The sequence below is a fragment of the Tachyglossus aculeatus genome, chromosome 23 (genome assembly GCF_015852505.1).
Source record: "Tachyglossus aculeatus isolate mTacAcu1 chromosome 23, mTacAcu1.pri, whole genome shotgun sequence".
In the NCBI taxonomy this organism is placed as follows: Eukaryota; Metazoa; Chordata; class Mammalia; order Monotremata; family Tachyglossidae; genus Tachyglossus; species Tachyglossus aculeatus.
The window spans coordinates 19,002,439-19,017,108 of NC_052088.1; the positions used below are offsets into that span (position 1 = coordinate 19,002,439).

General features: G+C 40.7%; 1 protein-coding gene across 2 annotated transcripts in view; it reads left to right on the forward strand.

Annotated features, from left to right (window-relative positions):
* VCAN (versican) overlaps positions 1-14,670 on the forward strand; it is a 115,215-nt gene that overhangs the window by 61,848 nt on the left and 38,697 nt on the right. The window contains exon 8 of one of the 2 annotated variants that reach the window (XM_038765976.1): positions 7,998-13,670. The exons of the other annotated variant lie outside the window; for it this stretch is intronic. Within the exon in view, the coding sequence (XP_038621904.1) occupies positions 7,998-13,670 (5,673 nt within the window). The remainder of the gene's footprint in view (positions 1-7,997; positions 13,671-14,670) is intronic. 2 annotated transcript variants of the gene reach the window in all.

Consider the following 14,670-nt stretch of genomic DNA (forward strand, 5'->3'; position numbering starts at 1 on the left):
CATGTCCCATATGGAACTCACAGTCTAAATCCTCATTTTACATATGAAGTAACTAAGGCACAGAGAAGTTAAGCAATTTGCCAAAAGGTCATACAGCACACAGGTGGTAGAGCTGGGGTTAGAACCCAGGTCATTCATTCAATTGTATTTATTGAGCACTTACTGTGTGCAGAGCACTGTACTAAGCGCTTACCTTCTGACTACCAGCGCTCTGCTCTATCCACTAGGCTCCTCTCCTTCTAATGTCTGATTTCAAAACAATCAAAACAAAGGATTTATCCAGGAGAGGATTCTCTTTATGCAAAATGATGTGTGGCTCTCAACTTCCTGATGGGGAAAAGCAGGAACAGGGGGATCTATTATAAATTAACACTATCAGTTAAACACAGGTTCAAGTCCCAGTTTCCCCACTGATTTTCTCTGTGGCCTCAAGCAAGAATCTGAAACTTAAAGTGGGGAAACTGAAATCACTATTTACACCCTCTACCAATATGTAGATCTTCCTTCCACTTAGTCTAAATCTTTCTTGTGGCAGTTAGTTGTCTTCTGAAAAGATATAGGAATAGTCAGTCATCCCCTCAGACTTCAAGGGTTAATTATACTTCAATCGTTCTACTCCAAAGTATTAAAACTTAAGATTATGCGTATTATAGGGAACTGAATCAAAATCCATTTGAAAGACTTGTTGTGTGATTGCAAAATTTCTTTTGAATTTTTTATCTTATTACCATACCCTTGTTTAAGAAGTATGTGTGGTGAGAGGTTTTATTCACACATCAGATGCAGCTGCATCCTTATTGAAATTCAAATCCAGTACTGATTCTGTATGACCAAAAAAGGAATGTATTCATTTAAAGTGGTATTTTTCTGGCAAGAAAGTTCTGCTTAAAAACTCTAATGGTCAATAGTTTAATTTCTGACTTATGATGAAAATTTTTGACCTTTTTTAACAGATGTAAGCAAATATCCAGAAGCAGTAACTTGACATTACTGAATATTGGGTGACCAAAAACACATTCCCCATTAACTTTTCATCATTAAGGGATCTTCCCAGTTTTTGAGCAGATATTACACCCTTTAAATCTTACAGGTCTTTGCTTGTCTATAAGAAGAAGTGAATCCCCTGTATTTTTATATCCAGTCCAGTTTTCATTCATATGAAATTTTTCTGTAGGATTTAAGTGTGTATAAAAGGATGTCTGATGTTTGAGGGAGGTTCTCTTTTTAAAATATTTTATATTTAGAAAACGATAGCTCTTTCTTCATTTCAAAATATTGAACCTAATCATTTAGCTGAATGGTTATAGGTAAAGTGTGAGAGACCCTATGTCTTTAATAGGTGGGATGGTCATGGAATTTCACCTGCTTTTCACCACCTATTGTGGCTGGTGGGAATTGATGAGGTTCTGCTTTCAGCTGGATTGGAGGTGTTGTCAGAGAGTCCTGTCCCTAGAGTTGCCATCAGTTGAGTATAAAAGAGAAGCAGTGAGCCCTAGAGCATAGGCCTTGGAGTTAGAAGGACCTGGGTTCTAATCCTGGCTCAGCCACTTGTCTGCTGTTTTATGTTGGGCAAGTCTCTGAACTTCTCTGGGCCTCAGGTATCTCATCTGTAAAAATGGGGATTAAGACTTTGAGTCCCATGTGGGACAAGGACTGTGATTAGCTTGTTTTACCTGATTAGTTTGTATCTGCCCCAGCACTTAGTAGAGAAGCAGTGTGGCTCAGTGGAAAGAGCACGGGCTTGGGAGTCAAAGGTCAAGGGTTTGAATCCTGGCTCTGACACTTTTAGTAATAATAATAATGATGGCATTTGTTAAGCGCTTACTATGTGCAGAGCACTGTTCTAAGCGCTGGGGGGGATACAAGGTGATCAAGTTGCCCCATGTGGGGCTCACAATCTTAATCCCCATTTTACAGATGGGGTAACTGAGGCTCAGAGAAGTTAAGTGACTAGCTCAAGGTCACACAGCAGTCATGTGGTGGAGTCAGGATTCGAACCCATGACCTCTGACTCTAAAGCCTGTGCTCTTTCCACTTAGCCACGACTTGCCCAAAGTCACACAGCTGGCAGTTGTCGGAGCTGGGATTTCAACCCATGACTTCTGACTCCAGAGCCTGTGCTCTTTCCACTGAGCCACGCTGCTCCTCTAACTTTTCTGCTGTGTGACTTTGGGCAAGCCACTTAACTTCTCGGTGCCTCAGTTACCTCATCTGTAAGATGGAGATGAAGACTGTGAGCCCCACGTGGGACAACCTGATCACCTTGTATCCCCCCAGTGCTTAGAACAGTGCTTTGCACATAGTAAGCACTTAACAAATGCCATTATTATTATTATTATTATTATTATTACAGTGCCTGGCACAAAGTAAGAGCTTAACAAATACCATAAAACAAAAATTTTTTTTAAAAAAGAGATCAGGTGAAGTCAATGTGTGCTGGCCGCACTTTACTGCTGACCCAGTTATATTGCTCCCAAACAGTACAGTGCTTTGTAAAAAGTAAGCACTCAATAAATATGATTGATTGACCCCTTTCTGAGGTCATTTTTATGGCAAACCCATGAGAGCAGCTTGTGGCTATGAGAGTAGTGATAGCGGAAGCTGATTAGCAGGGAGCATGGTGATGGCAGGGGAAGCAGTGGGAAATATTGGATCCAAGTAACGACTTTCCCTCACCTGTGGACTTTTTCTCAGGGCCAGAGATCTCCCACAGAGGGGTACTAGTACTGCCATGTGAATCTTTGAGGTTGTCTTGTTGCTATGCATGCTGTGTTTGTTCAGTGTTGTCTTGGGGAAGCTGTAAGGTCTGGAGGAATGAGCCTGAGGCAGGGAGTCAGAGGACTTGGGTTCTAATCCCAGTTCCACTCCTTGCATGCTGGATGGCCATGGAAAAGTCACTTCTCTGCACCTTTGTTTCCACATCTGTGAAATGGGGATTAAACACCCTGGCCTCCCTCCCATTTAGACTGTGACCTTGTATGGGTCAGGGATCGTGTCCAAACATGATTATTCATTCATTCATTCAATCATATTTATTGAGCGCTTACTGTGTGCAGAGCACTGTACTAAGTGCTTGGGAAGTACAATTTGGCAACATATAGAGATGGTTCCTACCCAGCAGGCTCGCAGTCTAGAAAGGGGAGACAGACAGAAAAACCCAACATATTAACAAAATAAAATAAATAGAATAGGAAATATGTACAAGTAAAATAGAGTAATAAATCTGTACAAACATATATACAGGTGCTGTGGGGAGGGGAAGAAGGTAGGGTGGGAGGATGGGGGGGAAGGGGAGAGGAAGGAGGGGGCTCAGTCTAATAATAATAATGATGGTATTTGTTAAGCCCTTACTATGTGCCAAGCACTGTCTTGATATCAACCCCAGCGCTTATTACAGTGCTTGGCATATAGCAAATGCTTAACATTGGAAAGAGCATGGGCTTGGGAGTCAGAGGTCATCGGTTTGAATCCCAGCTCTGCCACATGTCTGCTGTGTGACCTGGGGCAAGTCACTTAACTTCTCTGAGCCTCAGTTCCCTCATCTGTAAAATGGGGATTAAGACTGTGAGCCCCACGTGGGACAACCTAATCATCTTGTATCCCCCCCAGCGCTTAGAACAGTGCTTTGCACATAGTAAGCGCTTAACAAATACCATCATTATGGGAAGCAGCGTGGCTCAGTGGAAAGAGCATGGGCTTTGGAGTCAGAGGTCATGGGTTCAAATCCCGGCTCCACCAATTAGCTGTGTGACTTTGGGCAAGTCACTTTACTTCTCTGTGCCTCAGTTCCCTCATCTGTAAAATGGGGATGAAGACTGTGAGCCCCCTGTGGGACAACCTGCTCACCTTGTAACCTCCCCAGTGCTTAGAACAGTGCTTTGCACATAGTAAGCACTTAATAAATGCCATTATTATTATTATTACTGTTAGTATTATTGTGTGTATGCTTGTCATGTTTCTGTTTGATGTTTTGTGCATACGCCTGTTGTGTTTCTGTTTACAAAAGCCTGTGTGTGCCTGTGTGTGTGTGTCTGTCTCTCTGACAGGGCTGATACTCATTCTCACACACAAGTACTAAGTGCTTGGGATAGTACAATACAACAGAATTAACAGACACATTCCCTGCCCAGAACAAGTTTACAGTATAATCACTTTATGTGAGTGGAACCAGTTTGGCACCTATGAAGGTTAATTAGCTGCATTCAGAATTAGTGAAGGCCACTCATCGTGTGAGCACAGGTCATGGTTCTGAGTCCTTCATGAAATACAAGTATCTTTAGCAAGTGAAAGGAGATAATTATTCTCAAAATGTGTCCTGACCTGTGGAAAGGAAGTAGTAAATTTTCTAATAGTGCTGATTTCAAATAACAGACCAGACACACTTGATTTAGTGTGGCGGTTCAAAGCTTAGATGTTGCTTTCTCCACATGTTATTTTACTGGCAAGTAGGAAATCGTAAATCAGGAAAATAAAAAATAGACAGGAGTTTGAATTGCTTGGCAGGCACTCAAGAATTAAACTCTCTACTTTGAACTACCTTCTATAATGATTTTTATGATTATTCACCACTCAGTACTATCACCACTAGTAGTAAAACAATCCATTTGGGGGTTTTTGCCTAATATTTTGAATATTGCTACTAGGAAAGACTCTAGCTAATTTTGATATAGATGTTTGGCTCTTATTTTATCAAAACTTTTATTCATATTAATGTCTGTCTCCCCCTCTAGGCTATAAGCTTGTTCTGGACCAGTGATGTCTGCTAATTCTGTTGTATTGTATGTCCCAAGCACATTTTACTATGTGCTGTGCACATAGTAAGCACTCAATAAATACAATTGATTGATCAAAAGTATTTTTAACAAAAACCATAATCTGTGCTGACTCTAAAACATTACTCCCCCACCTTATTTCCCTGTCTGTTATATCACCTATGCATTATGTCACCTATGCACTCGAGTCCTCATCCCCTAAGCACTTAGGTAGTACTTACCTTCCTCCTCCCACATTTATGTAGATATCTTTATATAGACTCAGTTGCTTGAAATTTTTTTTAATGTTTGTTTCCCCCTGGAGAGATTGTTAACTCCTTGTGGGCAGGGATTGTGTCTACTTACTCTGTTGGACTTTCCCAAGCACTTATTAGAGTGCTCAGCACAGAGTAAGCACTCAGTAGATAGTATTGATTGAGTGAAGCACTCCTTATAAAGAATTTGATCCCAAATTCTCTGCTGTCTACCAGCTGCTAATTATGACTACCTTAATGGCTTGGCCATCTGCTGCACTCAGGATCCCTGCACATTCCCTGAACAATAGTAATACCATGATCTACCCCTTAGGGTCTTTCTCTTTTCCTTACTTGTGTTCAGAGTAGAGGCAAGCAAAGAGTTGGTGGGGGGGCTTCCTCACTTTCACATTGAGGTCCCAACAGGGATAGGTGTCCAAGATAGAAACCAGCCTCGAGTCAGTCCTTAGCACCAAAGCTAGGAGACGGGGGAGACTAGGCAGTCGATTGATGGAGGCCCTAGAGATTTTTTTGTTTGTTTGTTTCGTACGGAACCCATCAGGTCCTGTAGGGAAGTTGTTCATTCTACATTTTGCGAGCACTTTCTTTGTGCATTGCACTTCTGTGTAATAGGCACATGGGATAATGTGTAGAGAAAATTTTTCCTACAAAGTCAGCAGTTGGAAGAAAGCATTGTATCCATTATTAACTGAATGCAACCTTTTATGTACCATAAAAACCAATTTATCAATCAATCAATGGTAATTAATACAAAGCACTGAATTAGGTTTGTGGGAGAGGACAATATAACTGAGTTGGTAGGCATGTTCCCTTCCCATAGTGACCAGAGCCTAGAGGGAGCTACAAAATTTGATTGGTACCATTATTTTCCCATCAAAATTTAGTAGTTTATATCATTTGAGGAAGTAATCGCCATGCCAGGGCTCAGTGGACAGTATTCATGCTGGCATCACCATTGTCCAGCCTTCTTGATGGGACACTGGGGCAACAAGTTCTAATGCTGCTCTGATGCCTGGATTCCCTGCATTGGCTGGTTGTGTCCAAAGTCAGGTTCAGGGAAGTTGGATAATCATCCCCTACCCCAGTTTGGGAGCATTTCAGGATTAGAGAGCAGGGAGGCTCGGGTGCTGGAGAATGAAAGATGGCAATTGAAATATTTTGAGGCCCCTCATGCCCTTTATTGACCAAATTGCACTGGTCCAGAAACTAGGTCAGCTATAACCCTGCTCTCTATCCATTGACATCGAATATTTAGTAGTAGCTATATTCACATTTTTATGGAAGGGAATCAAGGGAATTATTTTAGAATATAAAGAATTATTTAGTTATTATGAGCTTATTCGCTTTGAGATGGGTGTGGATTTATGTGTTGGGGTGTGTCGGTATATCAACCCACAGAGGTATAGGCTACTGTGGCTTTCCAAAATCAATCAATCTATCAATGATATTTGAGTACTTACTGTGTGCAGAACACTGTACTAAGTGATTGGGACAGTCCAATACAATAGAGTTTCTAGATACATTTCCTGCCCACAGTGAGCTTATAGTTCTTAGAAGGAGGCAGCCTTTAGTATGAATAAATGATTTATAATATATATATATATATACACACACACACACACGCGTGTGTGTGTGTGTGTGTATAAGTTTAAATAGTAGGAGTAAGGTCATTAGATCAGTGAATCTGGAGGAAGAGAGCTGAGAGAGGGTCACACTAGAGATGATTAGATGGAATACATTGATGAGGTAGAGGGTATTCCACCTAACAACATATTGCTTGTTCAAACAGTGACTCCTGGGCCATGAAGTGCCCTAGTGGAAAACTGAAACATCTTTGAATCAGCAAATTAGGAGTAGGAAGTATAGGTAAGATAAAATAATGCATGTATTATTAAGTAACAGAGAGTTTCTTTGGAATAAGTCAAGAGTTGTGAAAGTTCTTAGCTGCTATTACTTTTCTGGAATGGCAAGAGGCAGGCATAATACTTATCAGATTGGTCAGTAGGCTTTACAGTGATTTTTCTTCATAATGTTTTATCATATCATTTTATTAATAATGGGCAAAGTTTGGAAGGTTTTAAGAAGTAAGGAACATGTATGAAAAGTTTATTATTGGTAAATTGTTTTAAGCATAGATTATATAAGTCAAAATTAGTGGAACAAAATGTAAAATAGAATGGTCAATCCATTCCAGAGAGGAGGGCTAACTAGATTTTCACTGGGGAGAGGATTTAAGTAGCATACTATGTTCAGGTGCCATGTCTCTTCACAGACACAGAGTTCATATGATCTGGTGAATAGATTTTTAGAAAGGTTGTGGCATTGGAATGTTTTAGATGATGAGATGGTGGTTGAATTGATGATTGTGAAACAAAGTTGCTACTATATTAAGTGCTAGAGTTGGGGGTTTATTCTCCTTTGGAACCAGATGTAAAGTTATGGAGGAAGATTTTCCAATTGTATGTGCCCAGAAGACTTTTAGACTGTGCTAGGGGACTCCTGAATTCAAAGGAAAGTTGAGATGATTTTTTATAATGTAATCGTGTAATAATTGTTTTGATGTTTTAACTGCACTCTTTTCCAAAAAAGATAGAACTGGGAAGTTAGGATTGTATTCTTGCACTTATAATTTTTGTAATGCAATGTCTTTGATTTCAGTTTGGTTTCTAAAGAGTGAATTTGCATTGGAAATTGACCCATTGGTGCCCCAATCAGGAAGTATTATTAGCAGCTTCAGTCAATACTTGAATTTATGTTATTTCCTCTCAACATACTACAGGAAAACAGTTGAAGCCAATATTAGTTTGGTGGTTACATCCAATTTAACGTAATTTTGTTTGGACCTTTTTTGAATTTTGGGTTTTTTTGTTGTTATTTTTCTTTTTTTGGTCAACAATGCTTATCATTTCTGCTGTGATACACTGCCAGACCTTTGATTTAAGGATTGTGAAAAACTCTTTGTTTTTTTCAGGTCGTTTGAGTGATTTGAGTAAATTTGGTCAACCAATAGATTCAGAATCAAAAGAAGAAGAACCTTGCAGTGAAGTTCCCGATGAAGAGCATGATCTTCTTTCCGAAATTTTACCCGTATTGCCTGAAATCATTGACTTAGAAGATTTCTTTTCCGAGGAAGATGAAGACTGTGAAAATGCTACTGATGTGACAACTTCTCCAACACTGCTGACAACATCTCCAACTCTGCAATTTATCCCTGAAAAGCAACAGTTGACCACAGCCCCTAAAGACACAAAAGCAGAAGAAGTAAGGAGACCCTTCCTGGAAAGTGTGGCCCCTCAAAATTTCTCTAATCCTTTTGTGTTAGCTGAAACTGGGGCTCCTGGTATAATACTGCCAGGTGAATCCAGAGAACTGGTGGAACCATTTGAAGCTACATGGAAACCTGAAATCTATTTGGAGACAACAGAACCCTTTTCTAGTGGAGAGCCGGACATTTACCCTACAGAGCCCCTGAATGCATTTGCTAATTTATATCAGAGTCGACCTTCAGAAGTGGCAGAGTCATTCACCCAACAGGACCCTGGGTTTCGTAAGATCTCAGTTGAAAGCACTAAAACCTTGACTTTGTTTTCTGAAGAGTCTTCTGGAGATGCACCTGTTGAGCAAGAATCTATGAGAACCGTCATTCCAGTTACTACAGAAATGGGCATTGGAGAAGATGCAGAAAAGACACTTGCCATTACATCAACTCCAAGTGCAGCATCAAGTTATGCTACAGGAGACAGTTTACCGGAAGAAGGGTCTTCAGTTCTCACTGATGATAGTCAGCCTGAAACATTATCCACAGTCGGGAGCTGGGAGAAGACAACACCTGGACATACTGTAGCGCTTTTGGGAAGTTCTTCAGTTGTCATTCCAGAAGGCTCTGGGGACCTAGAAGAAACTATTATTCAAGCATCTACAATGTCAAATGATTTATTAGATAGTGCAACCCTAGATTCACAATCTGCAACAAGATTAACCTCAGAATTCAGCAACGTCCTTCTAACAGAAAGCATCTCTAATGTTTCGGCTACTCTCTTCCCTCTGCGAGAGGAAACTGCGTACCCCAGTGGGGAACCGACAGTGACAACTTCCAAATCTGCAGGTGAAATGGATTCAAGTAACCAAGTTTTCAGCGCGTTTACTGAACCAAAGGCAGAAAGCAACAAAAGAGATATTACAAGTACCTCTGTTCCAGCTTTTGAATATGTATCCACACAGGAGTCAGACCAGTTAGTTTTCACTGAATTGGAAAATTCTACTGACAAAATTAATTCCATTCATCTAGAGCCCACCATAGCCAGCAGTATTCTGCCAACAACAGAATCCACCCAGCCCAAAGGAGAGGAAATAAATTCTGCTTTTCCGTCTACAGAGCAGAACCTTTTGTGGTTGTTTAGAGAAGAATATACCAAAACAAGAAGCAGCACTGTTCAGGATTTGGTTCAAGGAAATCCCACTACAGCAGCAGTTAGTGTTGATATCTCCCCTGGGGACCAGGGTTCTGGAGAAATTGATATTGCTACAGAACCTGCTTCTGTGACTTCAATTCCAATCAAGGTGGTAACTGGAAATAAGGAAGTGAAGACAGATCACGAAGAAAAGAAAGTTGCCAGCACAGAGTCGTCCTCTGGGGAATACACATTATCTCCTAAACCAACCACGGTCATTCTGAATACAGATTCAGGCATCTCGCTTAGTAAAACTGAAATTGTAAGTCAAACACCCAAGGAAGTTTTAAGTACCGTTGAGCCAGAAGAACCAAGTCATGGTACAGAATTAAGTGGCACAGAAACCATTTTTCCTTTGGAAGAAGGATCTAGTGATGACCTTGGAAAATATCTCACAGCACCAACAACTCACTCTATTACAGAAGAAGAAAAAGGAAATGATGAAGGTTCTGGAGATGTACCTTTTCTAGAACGAGGAACTCAGACAGCTCCTTTCAACAGTGCTGCAATGCCAACTTTCAAGAGAATAAATCTGACAACTGATTCCGAGGGGCCTGAGAGTAGTACAGTAACCAGTATTCTGAAGCTTCCTACTGAAACATTTACAGTGGGAGGCTCTGGAGAAGAAGCACCTGACTTCATCAGGACTCTTGAGATGGTACCTGTAAGCCCCACAGAAAAAGCTACCAAAACTGATTCCCCATTGGTTGACCAAGGTTCTGGAGAAGTGGATTCTCTGACTGATACAAAAGCCACAATTCCACCCCAGACACTTCCTGTTGTAACCAGAGGACAAACTGCAAAGGGTGGAGAAGAGATTATCAACACTGATTCTATGGATTATTCTCTCACTGCAGAGCCTACCAAATTAGTGGTTAATGAAATCAAAGTGGAAATACTAGACAGTGAAAGTCAAGTGCCCTCAGAAGAAAAAATACAAGAACAGGAACCTTCTGAACCAGACAAAACCACCTTTGCAACAGGAGAAATCATTTTTGAACTGGAAACATTTGCCAAAATGACATCAAGATCTACAGAATCTCCTTTGCTAACAACCAAAGAAACTTCCATCAGTAGAAAGGAATCAAGCCTTGGAGAGGAAGATATTTCCTTTATTAGCCCAATTACTCCAGAGTTAGAAGAAAAAGAAAGAACTTTCACTTATTTCACAGGATTTACTACCAAGCCATCCCCTTCCTTTGATCCTCTCTCAGCGACTGAATCCATGAAATCTGAAAGTGCTGGATCAAATCCAGCAGGTTGGTTTACGAAAGAGGAAGAAAGCATAACACAAAATATCCACGTTACACCTCAAGGAACTAAGCCAACAACTAAAGAGCTAAATGCTGACCTCTTATTCTCAGGACAAGGGTCAGGAGAAGAAATTATCCCTTCACAGCCTACATTGGATGCTTCAGTTACAATTAATTTGATTAATATTAAGGATATTGTAAGTACTTTGAATCCTGAACTATCTGAACTTCAAAGTTCAGCTCCAAAGCCCCTGGTGAACAAAATTGAACAAAATGAAATAGAAGAAAGTGAAGGAAGTGGATTATCAGGTCCTGAAGCAGAAGAACCCTCAGAAGCATACACGCTAGGGCACAGTACATCAACTATGGTAGATGGTTCTCGGGACATTAGTGCTCAACTCCTCTCCACGCCAGTGACTCTATCTTTAGACCCTACAGCTCCTACAAGCCAAACTGTCTCTTGGGATGAAACCAAACCCCACACATCAGAAATGATCACTGAAAGTGTTTCTCAGGGGTATACTTCACAGTCAGAAACTAAAGGAACAATAGCTTTTTCTTCTATAAGTGGGACTCTCAGCCCTTCTACTGATAGAATATTTATCACATCAGCCTCCAAAGTGTCCAGTGCTTTATATGAAAGCTCTGGAGAGGCATCTGGGTGGTTTGACCCTGAAGATTCAGAGCACTCTACTCAGACAACCAAGACAGAAACCACAATGGATGTTCCTAGTAGCCATGAGGGAAATTTTTCAGAAGTCTCACCTAGTGAAGCAGTGGTCTCCAATGGGTCATTTCCTGCTTTGGTCATATTGCCGAGTTATTCAGAGGAAAGTAAGAGTGCAACAACCTCAAGTAGCATTCTTGTCAGGACAGTAACAGATGAAAGTTCCACGGACACGTCCACGGATAGACCCACAGACGGTTCCTTGGATGGTTCCTTGGATGGTTCCTCGGACGGTTCCTCGGATGGTTCCTCGGACGGTTCTTCGGATGGTTCCTCGGATGGTTCCTCGGACGGTTCCTCGGAAGGTTCCTCGGATGGTTCTTCGGACGGTTCCACGGATGGTTCCTCAGATGGTTCCACGGATGGTTCCTCAGACAGTTCCTCGGGCAGTTCCTTAGTCGGTTCCACAGACAATTCTGTAGCTGGCCCCGCAGACAATTCAACATACAGTTCCACAGATGCTTCCACAGATGGTTCAGAGAGTTTTACAGCTATCACTTCAGAACCTGTCAAGATTATTTTAGATCTTGACAAAGAGGAGAAAGATGAAATATTTCCTGTTACAGAGAGTACAGTTCTTGAAATATTGCCTGAAATCACATCTGATAAGAATACTATCATAGATTTAGACTCCACTAAATCAACTGATGAGGACATACTAGGAATTCAAACAGAAACAGATGTTGAGGTGCACTCCACACCAGATGGGAATGATGAAGAAATCTTGAAAGTTGAAGATAACAATGAAGAAGCATTTAATAATTCTTTAGCAGAAGAGAAAGCTGAGGGATCTGGTGATAATCTTCCCATGACCATGCCCAGTCTGACAATAAGTAATGAATCAGAAGTTTCTCAGGGCATAACAAGAGTAGACCACACAGAATATGACTCAGGGAATATTATGCATTTCACAACAAAAATCTCCAAAATTCACACAGAAACAAAGTTAGGAGTTTCACTTCCAACAGTAGCATCACTGGCTCTTCCAAGTACCTCTCCTTCAGTCCAACAGGAAACTGAAGACCCTAACTTCGAAAGAAAACCCACAGCTACAAAAAGTATTCTGGATGACATCTCTGAATCAAGTACTTTGTCAGACAGCCAAGCAATTGCTGATCAAAGTGATGCAATCTCCACCTCTGGATACTTGGACAGGACTCCAGAAGAATATGAAGACAAAAAGTTTGTAAATCCTTCTTTTAAACCAGAGCTATCTTCAGGGGAAGGAGAAGAATCGATAGATCAGTCACCTGATGTAAGTATTTCTTCCACCAAGCTTATTTTCCAGAGCTCAATGGAGTTACCTTATACAACTGAGAGATCAACTCCCACAGTATACACTGAAACCACATTAGCTGATTCAGCCTCAGAAAAATTATATCTTGTCAGCTCTCAAACCTCCAAATCCCCAGTAACTGGCCATTTGGTTAATGTAGCATCAGTGCAACCTGGAATAACTGTCTCAACCACCGATTCACGTGCACCAGATCTTTCACCAGAACAGACTTTGAAGGAAGTTCATGTAGACGCTGTAGTAACTTTCAAACCACCAGGGGAAGAATTGTTTCATCAAACTGAGTCTCCATCTTGGGGCACCCCTAATGCTGAATCAGAAAGTACAACAGTTGAAAGTAAACCTAGCTTGGTAGAACAGGTGTCTGAAGGGAGAGAGGAGGCCGAATCTTCTGCCACAGAACCCACCGTGGAGTTAGAAATGAAAACTCTTGAAGATTCAATTACCACAACTGTTCCAAAACTTTCCATAGAAACAACTGCTGAGTCTCTGCGTGCTGACACAACTGAAGATGAAGAATATGTAAAAATAGTGGATGAAAACGATGAGGAAAAAATTTACTTTGGACCACATTTAACTTCAGCTTCTCCCAGTAATGAAATAGTAGCAGGTGTTTTACTTCATCCTGTACAACCAACAACTGAAATCCCAACTGTGCCCTATTCCACGCTGGATATAAATCATAAAACACAAACAGCTTCGGTTGTTCAGAAGGATTCCACAACTTTTACAACAGCAACCAAAAAACCCGTAGCAGCCAGCAATAATGAATTTAACAATCAGGCAACACCAAACACGGAGCAGCTAAATACCGATCATGTAATCTCATCACTTTCCCCTCTGGAAGCATCTAATCGAACGGAGTTCCTGATTGTCAATAATGGGGATTCAGTGGAAGGCACAGCAGTGTATATACCAGGTAAGATCACAACGTTTATAAATGGCTCGCAGGATGAAACATTTATTTTTATCAGAAATCACCATTTCCTTTGTTTCTTTTAAGGGCAACATTTATTGCTTCATGGAATAGCTATCAAAACCAGAGTCCAATTGTAGTTGAACAGTAGGATACAAAGGTGGTCGCAAAGCTGTATTTGGCTCATTCTGGGGCTATGTGCTTGGAAGATTTAAATGAGTGTTTTAAACTCTTTCAGTGATTACACCTTTTCACAAAGAAAAAACATAGACTTGGAAAACCAGAGATGATCTTTCACCTGTTAATGGATGTGGTAACTCAACATAGGTTAATTTCCTTGGGTATTTATAGCATCCTGGGTTCCCAGACGTTTCTTCAAATAGTGAAATATTTTTCTGCCCTTCCATCTTCAGATTCTTTTGGGCTATGCAAAGCTTATTCAGAAGTATTGCATTAGATGGAAATCTTGCATGAGGGTTTGTGCTCCACCTGCCGGGACGGGACAGATCTTATGTTAGAGTTATTGTATTCTTGGATGTTCTTTTGGGGAGAGCCCTAAATTTCTTGTCCACGAAGGGAATGCCTTCCAAGAGAGCCCTTCAGTCTTCATAAAATGTACTTTGGGGTCCTTACATAGTATAGGAAACTGTCACCCTCCAAAGATTGCACAGCATCAAGCTAACAGTGAATACATCCAAATATCAGCATTGGTATTAAATAGACTATAAATATAGTTGTGTTTTCTTGCCCTTCAATCCTGAAACGATGCTTTTTGAACATTTGTTCTGTGCGTGGTTTTTTTCCCCTTTGGATCTACTTAATGTTTTTGAGGCAGACTAGAGGAAATGATCCTTTAAATAATAATGGCGATGGATTAGATTGTGGTCATTGGACAGTAATCTCCCTGTATGACAAATAAGCAGAAACAGAATCCAATGCTCAGCCTTAATCCCTGTATTGGAATGAATAAATTTTGATTGCACTAGCTGCTAGAGATATTATC